Below are 20,465 nucleotides of genomic sequence, written 5' to 3'. Positions count from 1 at the left end.
AAAAAAAAAACATTTAGTCCTGGTCCGCTTAGCGTTCACATTGGCATTTTAACACCACACCTAAAGATACCGAACCTAAAGCCATGTTCACATTGATGCATTTATTCCGTATATTTTGACTGTATATTTGACCAGTGGTTTAGTCCAAATTTTCTGAAGAGACACGATTGCTTTATATGAGGAACAGATTGAATTTAGACTTTTATTGACATTTAAACATTGATCAGCGAACATAAACAGAAGCTCAACTGTACTTGCTTGAGAACAAACCTCATTTGTCAAACCTTCCGTTTACCACAACTGATGTGTAAGTTTATGAATGTTTATATGTGAATAAAAGCCTAAATTCAATCTGTTCAGCATAAAAAGTGATTGTTTCTCTTCAGAAAATTTGGACTAAACCGCTCAACTCACATGAATTAGTTTTACGATCTCTTTATGAACTTTTTGAAGCGTCAAAGTGGTAGTTGCGTAGCTGTCAACAGAGGGACAGAAAGCTCTCAGATTTCTTTAAAAATATCTTCATTTGTGTTCTGAAGATGAACGAAAGTCTTACGGGTTTGGAACGACATGAGGGGGAGTGAATGATGACAGAATTTTCATTTTTGGGTGAGCTAACCCTTTAATAGTTTAATACGGTGAACGTCGTTTCATCAAGTGCAACATCTTCCTGGAACAACATTCCAATCAACCAATCAGATTTGAGGTTTGTTTACAAGTTTACAGTTTATGTCAAGTTTAGGCTTACAACCAGGGTTAGGTGCTTCTACATCAGTGTTATCAGAGACAATTTATATAGAGACATGCCACTTCCTAAATCCTCAATACAACTATATAGGGAAAACCCGTAACGCCAAAGATGGCGGTTGTATGCACATGTCCCGCCCCTCCTGCTGGAAAGCCAATCGTCTGCTTTTAACAGTCAAGCCGGGAAACGTTTAAGCCTATCGTCTGGTTCCACTGACGCATGCGCACAGTTGATGTTTGCGACAGCGGAGACGAGAACCCTTGCGCATGCGTAGTAAAAGTATAACCTGTGGGGAAAAGGGCGTTTTAAACCTTATTTTGGGGCAAGTCATCAAACTTTTTCAGCGATTTTTATCATATTTTACTGCTGTTTCTATACATGCAGTTTTTATGTCCCAGAGACCACTGCTCTCTGCCCATTCATTTAGATAGGAGCCTGGTCTTGTTAGTCCGAAATAGCTGCCCGGAGGCGTTGCCAAGATGGCGGCCGAGTGGCAGGACTTGCCTAAAAGGACTTTGGTGTTATTCACCTATCATTTCCCTCTGATTTTAGGGATGAGTTATGGGTAGTAAAGTTGCACAGCGCCACCATGTGTGCCGGGGTATTTCTGTTTTTCAATAAGCGCCATCTACTTTCATAGCGTTCACTTGGCGCATCACCAGTGAAAATCACTTGGGTATGATATGAACACAAAGACACGTCGAAAAACGTCTGGCGATAAGCGTGCGCGATAATCGTCCTGGTGTGCACGAGGCTTTAGCTGTGCATAGGCCTATATGAAATTATAAAAACACTTTTATGCCATTTTTATAGTTGAGTACGCATCGTGATCGAGGGTAGTTTGAAAGGGTTTGAAATGGTGCACCACACACATATACACAAATATATGAACTCTATCACCTTTTCACACACACTACTCGTACACATAAACACTCTCATGAGCACTCGTCTAAATGAGAGGAGGTTTACAGAGAGAGAGAGAGGGGAGGAAAATTGTCGAGAGAGACAGAGAGATCTTCGCCCACATTGTTCTATTGATGAAGCAGAGACTGATACATAATTCATGTTGTATGTTTGATTATTTAGCTGCATGTGTAAGATATATGAAACAAAAATATGGCACATATGGTCACTATCAAGCTGTGAGACACGGGTGATACTATTTACACACACAGCATTAAAGACAGAAGCCTGACAGCCTCTGTGTGGCTTCTGACACACATTGAGTCACAATCACTTCATGTTTAATGCTGAAAGGATCAGAAATGATGAGCACATCAAAGTTATTACAATACAGAACACACAGATTCTTCATGACACTATATCAGATCCTGGCTGTGCACATGTTAAGAGGCTTTGGCTTTAGGGAGCTCAGGTTCAAGTCTTGGATCATCATGTCCTGATCCCATTCCCATCTCTTACCCCTATTCAGTATATACAGCATTTCAAGGTTTAGGGTTGGTAAAGTATTTTAATGTTTTGAAAGAAGTCTCTTCTGCTCACCAAGGCTGCATTAATTAGATCAAAAAATATATAGTAAAAACAGTAAAATTGTGGAATATTATTTCAATTTAAAATAACTGTTATCTATGTTAATATATTTTAAAATGTAGTTTTTCCTGTGATGGTAAAGCTGAATTCTCAGTCTCATTACTCCAGTCTTCAGTGTCACATGATCCTTCAGAAATCTGACTTGCTGCTCAAGAAACATTTGTTCTGCTTCATATTTTTGTGGAACCGTGATATATTTTTTATATAATTATTTTGATAAAAAGACATTTCGGTTGCACTTTATTTTATAGTACGTGCATTTTCAATGTACTTACAGTTTTTTTTACCTAATGTTAAGTCAACAACATAGATTAAGGTTAGGTTCAGGGGTAGGTTCAGGGGTAGTACCTAGTTATTACCCAGTTGTGTACGGTAATAGCATTTAATTGAAATAGAAATCTTTTGTAACATTATAAAGATCTTTATTGTCACTTCTGATCAATTTAATGCATCCTTGCTGAATAAAAGTATTCATTTCTTTCCAATAAATAAATACATTTTGTATAAACCCTAAACTTAAATTGAAACATATTTTCATTCATTTACGAATCACAGAAACTAAATGGTCCATCCTCTTGTTCCATTAAGATGTATACAAAATGTTTTATTAGGCTCTATTTTTTTTATTTGCTTAAAATTCTTAATTCATAAAATGAATAATATGTAGGGATTATTCAATTCAATTTGATTGAATTTTACTCTTAATTGAAATGTGTAAATCTTGAAAAAAAAAGGCTTACATTTTTACATTTACATTTTTTTAGTGTATTTGATATCATTTCAGAGTTCAGACTATGTTTCGCATAACGGAAAGATTCAACAATGAAGACACCACATATTAAGTGTCTGTGTAATGCGTTTCATATGGTCCCAAACACACTCAAAAGCTTCTGACTTACTGGGAATTAACAACTATGCCAAATCCATTTAAGGCAATAAATACGGATATCTTGCCTTTTTCACAACATCTCAATGCATTTATCCCCAATTCTCTGCTCAGTTAACGAGAAAAACTTCAAAGACCAACACATGACTCCTGAATCGATTATTGCTGAGACCACTGGTTTACATTTACAACACACACACACACACACACACGCACACACACACACACACACGCACGTACACACGCACACACTTAAACACTCTGAAAGCCTGTTAAAGCCTGGGATTTGGCAAATGGCTGTGCTGAACAGCCCAGAGGAACTGACTGTTACGAGCTGTTAACATATCAGAGAGCGCCACCCAGTGTTACTGATGCTCAGTGATTGGTCTTGAAAAAGTGCCTTATTATAGTCACAGTGGCATTGATCGGAGTGGAATATATATATATGCATACTGCTTACAGGGCTATATACTGTATACGGCCTACTATGAAGAATAGTATGCATTATGTAATGATAACCAATAGCATGTGACAGTTTTATTATTACTATGTTGCATGTTTAATTCAATTAGGTTAGTTTGCATTTTTGGTCCGAATAAATATTATTTAAATGTAAAAATATTAGGCAGCCTAAAAAAATTAGTAGTCAATAAATAAAACTCACAGTTGGTATGAAATAGAAGAAACCTATACAACTTACACCATAGTATACTGCTAATTTTGGCAACTGCTGTAGCATGTGGATATTTTATGCATAAGGGAAATGATTCCAAAAAGCCCACACACTCAAAACCTTTTTACTTTTTAAAACAATTTTTTTTTTGGTCCACGCACCTCATATGGACGGTGAGTTATATTGAACTATTATGAACTATATTTCATGCATAAAGCACATTTCTGCAAATATAGTATGATTATATTCGTATGACATTCGAAACGTTCAAAATCAAAGATGCCAGTGTTAATCATACATCGCAAAAAAAAGAGAAAAGATTTTCTTACTAAGTTTTTTTGCCTTGTACAAATATTTAGACATTGAGAAGCAAAATGACTAGATATTAATGTCTTTTATTCTGAAAAACGTATCAAAATTAAAGTGCCCCTATTAATTTTCAGATATTAGCCTTCATGCAGTGTGTAATATACAGCTGTTTGTGAATGTAAAAGGTCTGCAAAGTTTAAGAGATCAAACTGCACAAGAAATGGAGTTATTGTCTCAAAAAAAAGAAGAAGAAAGAACTGATTCTGAAACGAGTCGTCAGTAATTCCACCCTTATCCCTGCTCGAACCTACGCAGGTTAATAGTAACACTATTAATGCCAGCCTGTGGTCTTCATTGGCTGCCAACTTTGACGTTGATTCATGCGAAAGCAATTCCACTTTGCATGCACCAAAGGATGAGGGCTAGGGCTCAAAAACTGATGACATTGTTACTGTTCGTATCACTGTGTATCACGTGCTGAGGTAGCCTCCGGAGCTGAAATTCAGAAATGGTAATGGCATGTCATTTCTGACACATGCTGTAAGCGGTAGACCAATCACAACAGACTGGGCCATCTGACCAATCAGAGCAGAGTAGGCTGTCGGAGCGGAAGTGTCTACAGAAATTGGATCCTTTATTGAACCATTTCAGATAGTGTGAGAAAAGAGGTGATACTGCAATGTATTTTATAGGAAAATAGTGTTTTTTGACCTTGGATGCATGTAAATTTATAGGAGACCACCAAAATCAGAAACCTTTTAAATAGCATAATAGGGGCACTTTAATTTCTGCCACACTTAGCCACTGAATTACATCGCTTATAAACAACCTCTAAATACCCTGCCCTCCAAAGACAGGAAACCCGCTGTGAGAAGAAACCATGCGGGCCACGGCCAGATTCTTTTTTGCATTTTAGAGAGCCATTTCTGTTCTGCCTATCAACCAGTAGGGGTATTTAATCACTAATAGCAGCTGTAATGAAAACATTGAGCAACACTTGCACACACAAACCTCCCACAGGGTTTTGAACTCCCTCTGTTCGATGCGCAGAAGTTCACTGTTCTCTCGGCTGACGATCGTGGCATGTCGAGGAGTGTTATCCAGAATTGACTCCCCAAATGCTGTTCCCACTCCCAAAGTACAGATCGTTACAGCATCCTACAGAAAAAGGAGAAATAATAAGAAGAATAGAAGACATAAAGAGGGAGAGAGACAATGATAACATTTTTGCAAGCTTATTATAAAGATCTTAAAGGAAAAATTCACCCAAAATAAAAACTTTGCCATTATTTATTCACCATTGTGATGTTCCAAATCTGTATGGCTTCGGTGAATAGAAATGAAGTAAATAATAACTTAAATTCAAAGCTCCACTCAGCCCTTATTCATTGTAATTGCATTGAAAATCATTTTCATTTTTGGGTGAACTATTGCTTTAATGACTCTCCTTATGTAATTTATGTAAATGTATGCACACTGTACGGGAATGTGCTCAATGAGGTTTAAAGATATTGTTGCACATAACAAATGATCCGAGATCAGAAGACACAAGCGCACACACTCATTGAACATACAAGCATACATTTCTTTTTTGCACCCTGTCTTGCGGTTTACATTCATTTGATCAGAGCAGTGTGATAATAACATATTGCCCGACAGATCACTCCATAAAAATGGAGCAACACACTGTTAATATTGCATCAATGAAATGTGTTCTACTACCATGCACATACCACACACACACACGTACAGCTCTATACAGGACATTCATAGCTGCAGGGAAACATCCTTGTGAGAAAGTGTGGAAGAGAAGCATAACATGATGCTTTGTGTCAGTTCTACACACAATTGTGAATGTAAGCAGGCAAGTACTACCCAGAATGCATTACAAATGAATGCTATGATGCATACAGGCTCAGAGGGGAAAATAGTATTCAGAGGTTGCTCATTCATAGCTCAGGAGAATTAATGTTCTCATTTAATTGTTAGGAGTTCTCATTTTTGTTTTATGCTCAAAAAGTGGGACTGACAGTTAACAGGTTAAGTAACTTTGCCAAAATGCCTGAGGAGAAATGAAAATAGAAACAAATCTGATCGATACTGTCAGAAAGTATAACAATTAATATGGGTAGAATAGCTCAGACATTTTGGAAGAATCATTGAGAAATGTATTGAGTTCATATATAACGTTACCTGAGATTTCTTCTCAGATTTTAGCATACAGTGGGCTACTGAGATTTTAGCATACAATAGCTACTGTTCGAAAGTTTGGGGTCAGTCATTTATTTTTTATTATTTTAATAAATGACTACTTTTATTCAGCAAGGAGTCAGGACACATTAAAAGGGCTATATGAAAGCAATTTCGTGGAGGCTATTAATCGATTTTTTAATGCCAATGTCGTGAACTGCTTGTAACGAAACTTAAAAAGAGAGACATTCCCCGACTTGGTTGTCTAAGAAAGCCTCTCTAGACCTATGCTATTTGATCTTTATGTAAAGTAGGACCAAATGGACCCGAAGAATTTAAATAAAAAAATGTGTAAAATCATAGCTTCATCGGAATGGTCCGAAATTTGGTGACTTTGTTGGTACTTGGTATATGAACACCCAAAAAAATTGGGGACAGGATTTGAATAGTCTAAGTGGTTGTAAAAAAAATGGTCACACTCAGGGTGTGGACCCGCCATAGGAAATGAATGGGAAATTGACAAAAATGTGACAATACAGAGTTGTTTTGTGCGTACAATCAACAAATCAGCCACGATCCAGAAAAAAAGCACACAACAGTGAAGGGGTGAATCTATAAAACATCAAGAGTGCAAAACAGACACATCCACACACACACACACACACACACACACACACACACACACACACACACACACACACACACACACACACACACACACACACACACACACACACACACACACACACACACACACACACACACACACACACACACACACACACACACACACACACACACACACACACTTTTATACACAAACACACTAATAAATTCAGATTACATAAATATGTTTTGAATTTTTAAAAATCACAGCTTCATCGGAATGTTACGAAACTAGGTGACTTTTATGGTATTAGGTATGTGAACAAACAAAAAATATTGAGGTCATGATCCAAGCATGCTAAGTGGTCGTCACACTTCTGCTCTTTGGTCAAAAATGACCCCCATAGGAAATGAATGGGAAATTGTCAGAGTTTTTTTTTTTTGCATACAATCTACAAATCAGCCAGGATGCAGAAAAAAGGACTCAACAGTGAAGGGGTGAATCTCTAAAACATCAAGAGTGCAAAACAGACACACACACATACACACACACACACACACACACACACACACACACACACACACACACACACACACACACACACACACACACACACACACACACACACACACACACACACACACACACACACACACACACACTGTATTATATATTTATAATAATCTGTATTATAAAGTAAAACTGGCACTTCAAATTACCATTTAAACCAAACAAACAAACAAAAAACAAGACAAAAATAGTCTTTGAGAATCTGTTATTATATTTTAAAATCAACAACCTGAAAAAAATTGTCAAAGATGTGCAAAACTCACAAGAATTCTGAACCCTTTCTACAGAGAGCTGTAAATCCACTAGTGGTAAAAATGTGCTATTGCGTGATAAAAATGCTCAGTGTGTCCAGCAGATGGTATCCATCTCATTTCAAAAATTGTTTTCATGAGGCCTAGGCTTGACTCTAAAATGAAATACAGCTTTAAAAAAAAAAAAAAAAAAAAAAAACATATTTATAAAAAAATTATATTATATTAAATGGGAAAAAATGGGTCATAATTATTGCATAAATATTAATTATAAATCATAAAATTTTCTCAAAACACCAAAAAATAAAATAATTTTTTTTATAAAAAACAAGTAAAAAAAAATATATATGATTTTCTTTTAATAAATATGAATCAAACCCTTCCGGACCATTTGGTCCCGAAGACCCTGAGTGTGACCCTGAAATGAAGGACCCCAGAGGGTTAACATATTCCTGCAAAGGTATTTTCAACTTATTTTTACTTCTGAGCAAACATGAAAAAGCACTGCGCCATAACGCGTGTGCGTTACATGTCATGATGTGCACGAGACGAGACACGAGTACGAGCAATAAGTTGCTGGCTGAAATGAAATTCACTTAATGGCCATCGGTGTCTCTAATAACAAGGGTTTCTAAATTCTACATAGCCCCTTTTAATTGATCAAAAATTGACAGTAAATAAATTTATAATGTTACAAACGATTTTTTTTTTTTTTTTTTTTTTTTACTTTCTATTGATCAATAATCCAGAAAAATGCATCACAGTTTCCACAAAAACATTAAGCAGCACACAACTGGAATAAGACATTTCTCTTGAGCAGCAAATCAGCATATTGGAATGATTTCTGAAAGATCACGTGACCCTAAAGACTGGAGTAATTAATCAATGTAATTTAAATTACATTTTTAAATATACTCCAATATAACACAGTTCTTTTAAATTGTAATCATGTTAGTTTCACAATATTACTGTTTTTCCTGTGTTTTCCTGCAATTTGTTCCAGAAACATTTTTTTATTGTGCTGGTTGAAAATCTGTTCATATCCTGATAGCAATCACTAAGTTAAGCAGTCTAAATGTATTTATATGTAAACCGTCCATAAGGTGTAGGACCATAAAATGTTCATCCAATCATTACATTTGGTCCACCAATCACCTGCCACCTGCCTGTCAACGTATGTATTTCCATACCTCCACGCACCTGCTCGCACAGACATCACGCGTCATCAGCGTGTTTCATGCTATGCAGAGTTAGACAGACATCAGCCACTGAACACCGCAACCGGAATAGCATCCGCCTTTTACAGTTCCTCCTAAACCAAGACAACAAGCTTATGCTGAGTCCACACCATAACTACTGAAATTTGGAAGAGATGGAAACCCGTGAACTTAAACTCAGAGCGGTTTGTGACTCGAATTTATGCATTTCAATGTGAACACTATCAACGCCGAAATGAATCTGCAGCAGTCAGGTGGTAAAGGTCAATGCTCTTTAAGTTGTTATTTTCATTATTATTGTAATGTTATGTGCTTTGAGACATGAGGTAGTTTAATGCCGTCTCTCATGACGCTTTGCAGACTCTGCTCTGGCTGTGTGTGTTCATGAGGAGGCGTGGCTTTGGAGACACTCTGAAGTGACGGTGGGATCTTATGATTTCAAAGCTAACTTGCTATTGCTAGCGTCTCTGAAAATTGCTTACCCTACCTTTAAGAAATCTTACTGACCCCAATAATAAAAGCGACTTTCCCAGCTTAATATGCAGTCTAAAAGAATGTCTGATTACTCCAAAAACGGTCCAATATGCCTATTGCTTTATTTGAACCAGTGTTTGTGTGTTTGGTGCGGGATCTGTTTGACCGGCCAATGGCAAATGAGGAGAGTGTTCAGAAAACCTTTTTTAAAACAGTGATTTTTCTGCATTTCTATTCGGTGGAGATTAACGACAAAAAAAAAAAAAATCTACACAGATTCTTTAAGCTCTAAAATGCAAAACACAGACCCTTCTGGAATCTCTGGAAGTCTCTCTCTATTTGTGTGGAAGTGATAAATGCTTCAGGGTCAGTAAACACATCTGACAGTGTGACTCATTGGATTCCCAGTGGATTCACAGAAAGATGCTTCCATCCCCAGCAGCCCTGGCTCAACGTCCTCGTGTATTAGGCTATTAACAAGGCCAGTCGTGGACCGTCCGTCTGCCCACTCACAGCAGCTTCTGTAGCGGTTTCTGTATGCAAATGATGTCTGCCAGGGCAAACTACTACTAATCTCATTCTCAGCTGACTCCTATAGCAGATTGAGGCTTCAAATGAACCTGATTGTGGTCTCTCTTACCTGATGGTTGGCTGTCTCAGACACTTTCACATCCAGAGATCCAGACAGAACCGCGTACCAGCTGGTGCCGATGTCACCCTGCCTATACACTGCAGGAAAACAAAGTGAGTCTATGAATACTGATCTGCAAATTGCAGAGGAATTTTTCATTTCGATGTCTGGACAGTTACTTCTTTTCATTAATGTAACGTGGTTCTTATTGTCTCATTAGGTGGCAAATTCCACCTTTAGCACAGATTCAGGACTACATAGCAATAAAAGTTTCAGTAACACATTATTTCAATGGTCTACTTTAGACATTCTGAGTAACTACATGTCAACTAACTCTCATTAGCGTATTAATAGACCTTCTGCTAACACTTTATTTTGTTGCTCCCCCAATAGACATTCTACCGACTATAAGTAACTTCGCAACTACATATCAACTTACTGTACTGACCCGAACCCTAACCTTACAGTCTACCAATACTCTAATGAGAGTTAGTTGACATATAGTTGCAAAGTTACTTAAAGTTAATAGAATGTCTTAAGTGGATGATTGAAACTAAGTGTAACCAAAGTTTCAGTTAAAACAGAGTTTTACAGCCTGATGCCACAGGAGAACATTTTTAGGTTCTACAGAAACATTTTAGTTTCTAGTTATTAATAAAACCATCTAGAATCCACTATGCTGATCTGAAGAACCTATAATGTACAGTACCTTTCAAAACTTGGGTTTTTGAGATATCTCTTATGCTCACCAAGGATGCATTTATTTGACAAATATACAGTAAAAACTGTAATATTGTGAAATATCATTACCATTTAAAATAACTTTTCTATTTGAATATATTTTAAATCGTTATTCCTGTGATGTCCTGAATTTTCAGCATCATTACTCCAGTCTTCAGCTGCTTAATATTTGTGTAAACCGTGATAATTCTTTTTTTAGGGATTCTTTGATGAATAAAGTTCAAAATAACAGCATTTATTTGAAATATATATATTTGTAACATAAAGGTTTTTACTGTTGCTATTGATCATTTTAATGCATCCTAATGCATTTAATGCAAAAAGTATTTAAAAAAACTGTTTTAATCTCCAAATAATCATACAGGCGGAAACCCTACACACAAAAAGAATCTTTACTTTTCATGTGTCGATTCATTGATTCATTTCTTTCCTATATTTGAAAACACATTTCCTGACTGGCCTCAATGGAATAAAATCTGTTAGCGTCATGATGAAAATACAATAGTAAATGTGGTTCTTACAGGTGATGCCTTTCTCCAGGAACTCATAGAAGCCACACATGCAGATCTGCTGCAGTAGGTTTGGGTGAAACTTCTCAAAGGCCTTCACACCCTTCAGCCGAGCCAGGATTATATCCACATCTTCTCCCGAGCGTTCTGCTGGCCTAAAAAACACACAGACAAATAGACATTACGGTCTGGGACACTCTTTTACCAAGCTGACCTACAAGAATCCTGACATTGCAGTGATGCATGTGACAGTTAAGTGAATAGGTTGCTGAGGACACAAACAAACTTGTGTCTTTTTAGAATGCAACAATTGTGCTGTCCTGATAAGGAATGTGTAAATGTTTTTGTCATCAGTCCTGTCAAAATACAAGCTATGAATCACATAGTCTTTTCCAAAATAATGGGTCATTATGTGGAAATTTAGCAGCTTGATTTGAACTAATAATGTGAAGAGAAACTGATAAAAGTGTTTGCAGCTTTTGAGCTTAGTTTGTGGTAGTAACAAAGAAGTTCTGACCATTATCAGGACTTGATGTGTGAACCGGATCAAACAAAAGTACATAATCCTCAAATTATGACTTTTTTATTTTATGTTCAGTCAGGTAGCATCATTTTTCTCTGATGGTGTATGAGAGATTGAGACACTGTAGATCCAGCACATAAATATCCTCTTTCCATTTTGCATAAATATAGCTACACTCTCGCTTCTCAGCTCATTAAGTGACATGTATATGAGTGCGTATGCAAACTGCCTCTCAAACGATGTCAGTATGCTGTAATTTGAACTCATTTTATACAGTAAAGCCTTGTTGCTATGGAGATTACAGCATGGAGAAATTAAGACTTCAAAGGCATTTTTCAAACTAGAGGGCAGTGGGACAAATTTGATATGGAGAATAATCAAGCTACTGGAGGTCCACAAAAGACTCCAAATGGAAAACCAGACCTTGTCTGCTCTATTAGTACTGGCCTTCCAACTGCAACAAACTAAAGTGGGTCAGTCACTGTTTCTACACATCAAAACATTTTTTTTAAAGCTGATTCTTTTTGATGTCTACTTTTAATGCTCAGATAATTAAGATGATCAACAACACACACAAAACAATCTATTTGCTCTCTAACCTAACCTAACTAATTTTCATTTGTAATATAATATGTATACATTTTGGTACTGAGGATGTCAATGGACGACGTAATTCTGTCAGCCAAAACCCAGAAACTTGTTAGCATTTTAGCACTTCCGGTTCCATTGTCGCAAAATTAATTGGTTGTTTGAATGGATTTTTGGTTAAAGAAAACCCATAATGAAATCAAAATGGACAATTCTTTTTTTTCTTCTTTTTTTTTTATGGAATATTGCAGTATTTATTCTAAATGATTTATCTGTTCACATCATATTTTTTTGTGCCCTCATAATCTTTAATCAAAATAACTTCCCCTCCCGCCCTACATTTGTTCTTGTTTGTGAAGCCATTTTACAGAGATATACGTTACTATAGGGAATTTCATGCAACTGTAAATGCCTGAAATCAGGTCTGTTGTTAACACAACCTCAAGACATTTTCACGTTTTATTCTATGACATGAAATACACCAGTAAAACTCACTAGACCGCTTTCACAGCCTCGTTGTGTTTATATCCCCATTCGTGTAAACTATCATATTACTAACTCAAACTTTGAGGAAAACTATTTTTAAAATAAAGACTGAAAAAGTTGACGGAAGCGTTGGCGATGTTGAAGTCATGGGACCGTTAATAGCCTACATTTATCTTTTAATTCTAGTAATTCTAATTAGGCTTTAAAATTCATAAAAGGAATACAATTTTTGTTGGTCACTGAGCCAAAAGCCAATAGCAAATCCTATTGTGTTTTTGTCGTAAACTACTCATTTGCAAATGTTCATTATATGTATAAATTAGTGCTGTCAAACAATTAATCACGATTAATCGCATCCAAAATAAAAGTTTGTGTTTACATAATATGTGTGTGTACTGTGTATAATTATTTTTAATACATAAATACCCACACATGCATGTGTATTTAAGAAATATTTGCATGTATATAGACTGAATGTAGCCTATATATAATGTGTATTTTATATAAATATAAACATTTTATATATAAATAACATATTTTTCTGAAATATATACGTGTGTGCATTTATATACAAAATAATTATACACAGTGCACACACATATATTATGTAAACACAAACTTCTATTTTGGATGCGATTAATCACGATTAATCTTTTGACACAATATATTTTAAGTGTATTGCAAAATAACCATAGCCTATATTTACAAACATTTCAGTAATTTGAGAGCAAAGGGAAATCAACTCGATTACGTCATTCGCAAGGCTTCATGGGAGTGGGTGGAGCTAATGTTAAATTTTCTGTACAGCATCATGGGTAATGTAGTTTCCCTTACAGAAAAAAACACATAAATTTCACATGTGCAAAAACTCGTGTGATACCATGTGGAAAACATGTGATAACATGTGAAATTCATGTGGTTTTTCTGTTAGGGTTTTCACCAGGAATTTAACTGTTAAACACGATTCTTTTTTAAAATAAGCATTGTCTCATAAGTTGGTAAATTGGATTAACAACCTCGTAGCTCACAGTTGGTCGGTCTTTATAGTAAGTTATCGTTTAAAATCAATTTCCTAATGGATAAAATGAATGGAGTTTTTACTTTCAGGCCCCAACTGTGGCACTCTATTGGGTTTTTGTCGAGGGAACCAAGGAGTTGCTAACATCGAGGTTGGCCTACAAAAATACATAATCACTGCAGTGCTGTATACATTTCAGACTGAATAGCTACTGTCAGAATAACCGTCAAGTGTTACCGCAAATTGAAATTCCAGATTTAACAGAAATGCAGTTCCCTGACTGTGATCTCTACTGTCCAGCAGGACAGAAACACTTACAATTCCAGAGCTTGAACTCTCTAAAACCACAGAAAGAGGGAAAAACCACATCAATGACTGCAATGGAGACCTTTTTCAGCTATGTAACTCTATGCATTAGTGCTTCCAGTTGACCTGATGTGATGAGCATAATGTACATTAACTAGTTCTATTTCTTTGCCCGCAGGTTACGCTGAGCCGCACCAGGCCGATCTCATGTGATCCGACCGGACCAGTTTGCCTGTGCTCTTGTGGATGTGAGAGGGCGAGAGTGCCGCTGTCTTTTATGTGCTGAGATTCACTGGAGTGGAAAAAATATTACCAGCATATATCTGCTGGGCACAGAACGGACCCTGCATTACAATGGCCGCCAGTGTAAGCCATGCCTCTCTCTCTCTGGCTTGCTCACTCTTTTCATCCACATTTCTTTCTTTTTGAAAAAAAAAAACCCACTTCCCCCTTTGTGTCTCTCTGTCTATGTATTTTTTTGAGTTCCAAATTTTTTAGGTTTTGCAGTAGGCCTTAAAGGACAAGTTTGGTATTTTACACTTAAAGCCCTGTTTTAAGATCGTTTCTGATGAAATAGAACGGTTAAGATTGAAATTTGGACACATGCTGCTGGCCCGAGAATTTTCGGTTTCTGTGGTAGGTAGCACAGGTGGTGGCAGGTGCACTGGAACAATCCTTCCTAAAACGCATTAAACTTTAGTTTACAAAGACGTGAAACTCACCGAGTGGTCAGGGGTGTTCACTGATATGCTCACACAAAAATCGCTGCATTCTTCTAACCCTAACTGACAGTGTCAGGGTTGGGTGTGATGGAAGGAGCGAGGACTAAAGAGCAGGAAACAAGGGCTTCTTTATTAATAAAATAAAACAAAACAGACAACAAAAACTACCCCATAGGGGAAAAAAACAGACTGGCAGCTTAACTGACAGGACAGGACAGGACAGGACAGGACAGGACAGGACAGGACAGGACAGGACAGGACAGGACAGGACAGGACAGGACAGGACAGGACAGGACAGGACAGGAATACACAAGGCACACGAGTAGAGTAATACGATGACGAACCAACCCAGGACTGCAAACACAAGGAGAATAAATAGGGAACAAACAAGGCAGGTAACGAGGGAGAACAGGTGGGGCAAATGAACCAATAATCAGGTAACAAGATGGGCGGGGTTAGACAATCAACAGGAGGGCACATGGCACAAGGAAACACACATAACAAGCCATGTGCTCACAACAAACCAGACTAGAAAACAAGCACATGGCCAGTAAAACGAATCACCAGCCATGTGCTCACACAAAACGAGACATGAGCACGCAGCTAATGAGAACACTCATAAGCCACGTGTTCACACAAAACATGACAACATGAAAACTTGTAAACCACAAGCTGTGTGCTGCACACACAAGACAAAACATGACATGAAAGCACACGGCCGATTTAAACACGAACCGTGTGCTACACAAAACACAACACACATGGACACAAGAATGTACGCCCCGAGCGAACTCGAAACCGCACTCTCACACGACAAGACAGACACACAACAGAGGACAAACACATGGAGCATGAATGTCCGAATCCCGACACAGAACCGAAACCAAACTAGACAGATGTGCCGGGATCCAAACACCACGCCTTGCACATGTAACAAGGCATACAGACAAGAGAGCGCACGCGCGCCCACACAAAGACATGACAAAACAGGAGTGTCAGAGCTCTGTCACAAAACCAAGAAATAAACTAGACAGAAGTGACAGAACCCTGACACAACCCCCCCTCTAAAGGGACGACACCTGGAACAAGACAGGAACATGACAATACAAGACTGAAAAAACAACAGACAAGACAGGCAGATCAAAAAACAGAGACAAAGAGGGGAGAGGGGAGGGGGGAGGGGAGAGGGGAGGGGGGAGAGGGGAGAGGGGAGGGGAGGGGGGGAGGGAGGGAGGGAGGGGAGCCAAGACAGAGCCAGCATGACAGTCCAGGAAGTCTTTATTAGGGACCAGGGAGGGACGGGAGGGACGGGAGGGATGGGCGGGTTGAGCAAGGGAGGCTTTGGCAATTCTGGAGTGCAGGCAGAAGAAAAGGGCGGAGCCGAGGGACGGACCAGTGAGGCTCCGACGTGTCTGGAATCCCGGCTGAGTGCCAGGGTGGTGCCGGAGGGACAGACCAAGGAGTCTCCAGCGGTGCAGGGTGTTTTGGTGGAGAGGGCTTGGGCAAAGCCAGCAGCGCAGGCAGCACGGGTGGAGCAAGACACTTGGGCTGCTCTGGGACTTCAGCGGGCTGCTCTGGGATGGCCTCTAGGAGCTTGGGTGGAACCGGCATGACTGGCAGCATGGACGGAGCCGGCAGGGCAATGCGCTTGGGCGGCGCCGGAAGGACAAGGAGTTTGGGCAGAGCCAGCTTGACTGGCAGCAAGGGTGGCGCCGGCAGGGCAAGGAGCCTGGGGACGGCCTCTGGGCCAACAGCAGGCTTTGGGACGGCTTCCGGGCCTTGTGGGACGCAGCAAGCCCTCCTTCTCCGTCTCAGAAAGTGAAGCGGTGCTCCAGCCTCTTCAGCCACCACTGGGGGCGCGACGGGGAGAGTGGACGGCTCTAGGACCACCGAAGTTGGGTCCTCCTGGACCACCGGACTAGGAACCACTGAAGTTGGGTCCTCCTGGACCACCGGACTTGGGACCACCGAACCAGGTGAAACAGAGGAAGCCTTCTTCCACCTCCTCCGCTTGTGAGGGCGAGGCTCTGGGCGCGCTGCAGCCTATTCGGCAACCACTGGGGGCACTGCAGCATTCTCTGCCTGGCAAGCCAGAAATTCCACAAAACCCCCAAAAGTCAGGTGATCCAGGCCTCTCATTCTCCACCAGTTGAGGGGCTCAACAAGGGCATAATTAAATAGGTCCTTGAATGCCGCGTCGTTGAGCCCCAGACCCTCTGCAGTACCGCTGAACTCCAAGGCAAACTTTCTTAGGTCATTCCCCTGTTGACGGAGGGAACTCAAGACCTTGAATTACAGCAGGTGTTGGTAGAGAGGGCTGGAGACAGTGGAGACTGGTGGATGTTGCAAGCCCTTCTTCCGCTGAGTCCTCATTATGGCTGGTTCGTTCTGTCAGGGTTGGGTGTGATGGAAGGAGCGAGGACTCAAGTGCAGGAAACAAGGGCTTCTTTATTAATAAAATAAAACATAACAGACAAAAACAGACTGGCGACAGGGACAGGGACAGGGACAGGGACAGGGACAGGGACAGGGACAGGGACAGGGACAGGGAAGACACACGACTAGAGTAATACGATGACGAACCAGCACAGGATTGCAAACACAAGGAGAATAAATAGGGAGAAAACAAGGCAGGTAACGAGGGAGAACAGGTGGGGCAAATGAACCAATAATCAGGTAACAAGATGGGCGGGGTTAGACAATCGACAGGAGAGCACATGGCACAAGGAAACACACGTCAAGCCATGTGCTCACAACAAACCGGACTAGAACACAAGCACATGGCCAGTAAAACAAATCACCAGCCATGTGCTCACACAACACGAGACATGAGCACGCAGCTAATGAGAACACTCATAAGCCAAGTGTTCACACACAACATAACAACATGAAAGCACACAGCTAGTGTAAAACACAAGCTGTGTGCTGCACAGCACAAGACAAAACATGACATGAAAGCATGTGGCCGATGTAAACACGAACCGCATGCTACACAAAACACAACACACGTGGACGAGCGAACTCGAAACCACACGCTCACAAGACAGAGCGCATGAGAACGAGTGTAAGCTCATCCTGGACAAACACACGGAGCATGAATGTCCGAATCCCGACACAGAACCGAAACCAAACTCGACAGATGTGCCGGGATCCAAACACCACGCATAAGGTATACAGACAAGAGAGAGAACGTTCGGAGCCGCGCGCCCACACACAGACATGACAAAACAGGAGTGTCAGAGCTCTGTCACAAAACCAAGAAATAAACTAGACAGAAGTGACAGAACCCTTACAGACGGAGTGTCAAATTGTGAAAGAATGTTTGTGAGGAAGCATAAAAAATAATTTTCAGACATGAATTGGCTCCTCTGAGTCCAGACCCTAAATTCAATGAAAGTCTTTGGATGTGCTGGAGGAGACTTTACCAAACATTAATGCACCTCTTGATGGGAATAACATCACAACATTTATTTTCATCAAGAGTGGAATTTATTTTTGGTCAAGATCTTGTATTGACAATGCAAGAGTCCAGCACTCTGTAAAGTCTCCTCCAGAACATCCCAAAGACTTTCAATGAGTTTAAGGTCTGGATCAGAGGTGCCAATTCATGTGAGAAAATGATTCTTCATGCTCTCTCCTAAACATTCTTTCACAATTTGAACCTGATGAATCTTGACATTGTCATCCTGGAATATGGCCATGATGTGTCTTCCTACATGGTTGAATAAGAAATGGTTGTTAAGAAATGGTTGTTTACCTCAACTAAAATGAAACCGAATATGCAGGATAAAGTAAAAGCTAATACAATATGAGTATATAAATATCACTAAACTGGTTATCACACTTCTTTGTTTCTCACAGTGTTTAGAATCAGTGCAGAGGGGGATCATTATTCTGACAGGTGGCTTCATCCTTTCACATAATATGAATATCAATGGAGGCGAAGATAATGGCTACAGAGACAGTTTAACTCTGTCTTCCCAGCAATATTTATCCCTTTCATCATCAAGCATATTTACTAAATAGACCACAGCACATCAAATTAGACATATCAGGATTAACAAGCCAAAAATGATCATTTCCAGACTATGGTGCGACTGATCTGTAGAAACTGCTAAGACAGCAGCACAATGCAGAGAGTCTCATCCAACAGCACAGCCTGTTTTTTTCTTTGTGTGTGTGCACATTTATTGATCCCCACAATGCATCCTGGTGTCGGGTGTAAATGAGACCATGGACATCCTTAAGAACCATTACATTGATCAGAGTATAAAGACGACTTGCTCGGCTACGTTTAAAGAGTCCATTAAAAAACATCAGCCTCTGAAACCCCATCACACCCAGTAAGGTGATCTCACTTTTCCCTCCCATCCCCATGGTAACCTGCAGGGATGTGTCTGGGCTAGGAGGGGCTGTGAGAAGGTAACAGATATTTTTAATAGTCAATATGTTTGTTTGTCTTGGAGACCTAACGACCAAAAGTTGACTCTGCGAGTGCCTAATTATAAGTAGCCAAACTCATCTGGTTTAAATAACCCGCAGCACATAAAGAGTCTGATTCATACTGCATTAGAGAATGATTCAAATATTCCAAAAGGATGCACACATCAAATTCAGATGATATGAGACCAGCAAACGAATTATATAGAGAAGCATATAGTCCCTGGTTGAAGAAAGAGAGCAGCTTTTGTTATTTTCTTTGCTTATAGAAATAAATGTCCCTTCAGGAAAAAAAAGGTAAATCTATAAATGATGAGAATTGCTGTGAAGGTGATGCACCAGAGACGCAGGACGGAGCCTCGCGCATTCTGCTGTTACTGTCTGTCACCTTGTTGGAGCCCCTCCGGACATCGAAATGCACGGACGCACGTAAATAAAAAATCGCTTTCGGACATGGTCGGGTGTCTCTCACCTCTTGTCCAGGCAGATGATCCACTCGGAGGAGGCCACGGAGTGCGCAGAGGTGTGCACCGCTACCATCTTCGGCTCGACCGGTGTGAATCGCAGATCTCTTCGACTCGCGCGCATCAGGGCTCGTCCCCCTCCCCGCCTCTGTCGTCAACTGGATCACCGTGGCGTGGGTTCATCGTCACCACGTCCACGCGCACAACGATCGTTTACGACCGTGACTGCTCACTGACACGATAAACAAGTCACGTTCTGTACAGCAAAGCATTATCGGTTGGAGATCTGTGTTGACGATGGTTAAGATAACATTACGTGGCTGCCATGGTTTAAACATAACGTCAGTGGGAGGGCTTGGGAATATCACGGAAAAGGCGATGAGAATCGATTAAAATACTGATATGATGCATTAAGGTTTTGTAGGTGACAGCGGTGATGCTGATGCTGCACTGTCACCATGGTGATGACGGGCACGCGGTCAGCGAGAAGCTACATCTATAGACGCGAGACGAGGAAAGGGGAGCGCGCGCTGTCAGGCGTCGTGTTCTCCCCGGGGGTGA

At 39.9% G+C, this 20,465-nt stretch overlaps 1 protein-coding gene across 1 annotated transcript in view; it reads right to left on the bottom strand.

Annotated features, from left to right (window-relative positions):
- The window catches only part of LOC130101256 (rap guanine nucleotide exchange factor 4-like), a 37,022-nt gene extending 16,865 nt beyond the window's left edge, over positions 1 to 20,157 (bottom strand). Inside the window, exons 1-4 of the mRNA XM_056266907.1 lie at positions 19,913 to 20,157; positions 11,370 to 11,512; positions 10,117 to 10,205; positions 5,179 to 5,325 (exon numbers count right to left, since the gene is read on the bottom strand). Of these exons, the coding sequence (XP_056122882.1) occupies positions 5,179 to 5,325; positions 10,117 to 10,205; positions 11,370 to 11,512; positions 19,913 to 20,028 (495 nt within the window). The 5' untranslated portion in view covers positions 20,029 to 20,157. The remainder of the gene's footprint in view (positions 1 to 5,178; positions 5,326 to 10,116; positions 10,206 to 11,369; positions 11,513 to 19,912) is intronic.
- Between the last annotated feature and the right edge of the window lie 308 nt (positions 20,158 to 20,465).

This window comes from Rhinichthys klamathensis, unplaced genomic scaffold, assembly GCF_029890125.1.
Source record: "Rhinichthys klamathensis goyatoka isolate OS25496 unplaced genomic scaffold, OSU_Roscu_1.1 h1tg000254l_1, whole genome shotgun sequence".
Taxonomy (NCBI): Eukaryota; Metazoa; Chordata; class Actinopteri; order Cypriniformes; family Leuciscidae; genus Rhinichthys; species Rhinichthys klamathensis.
This window is presented reverse-complemented; position numbering and strand designations above follow the sequence as displayed.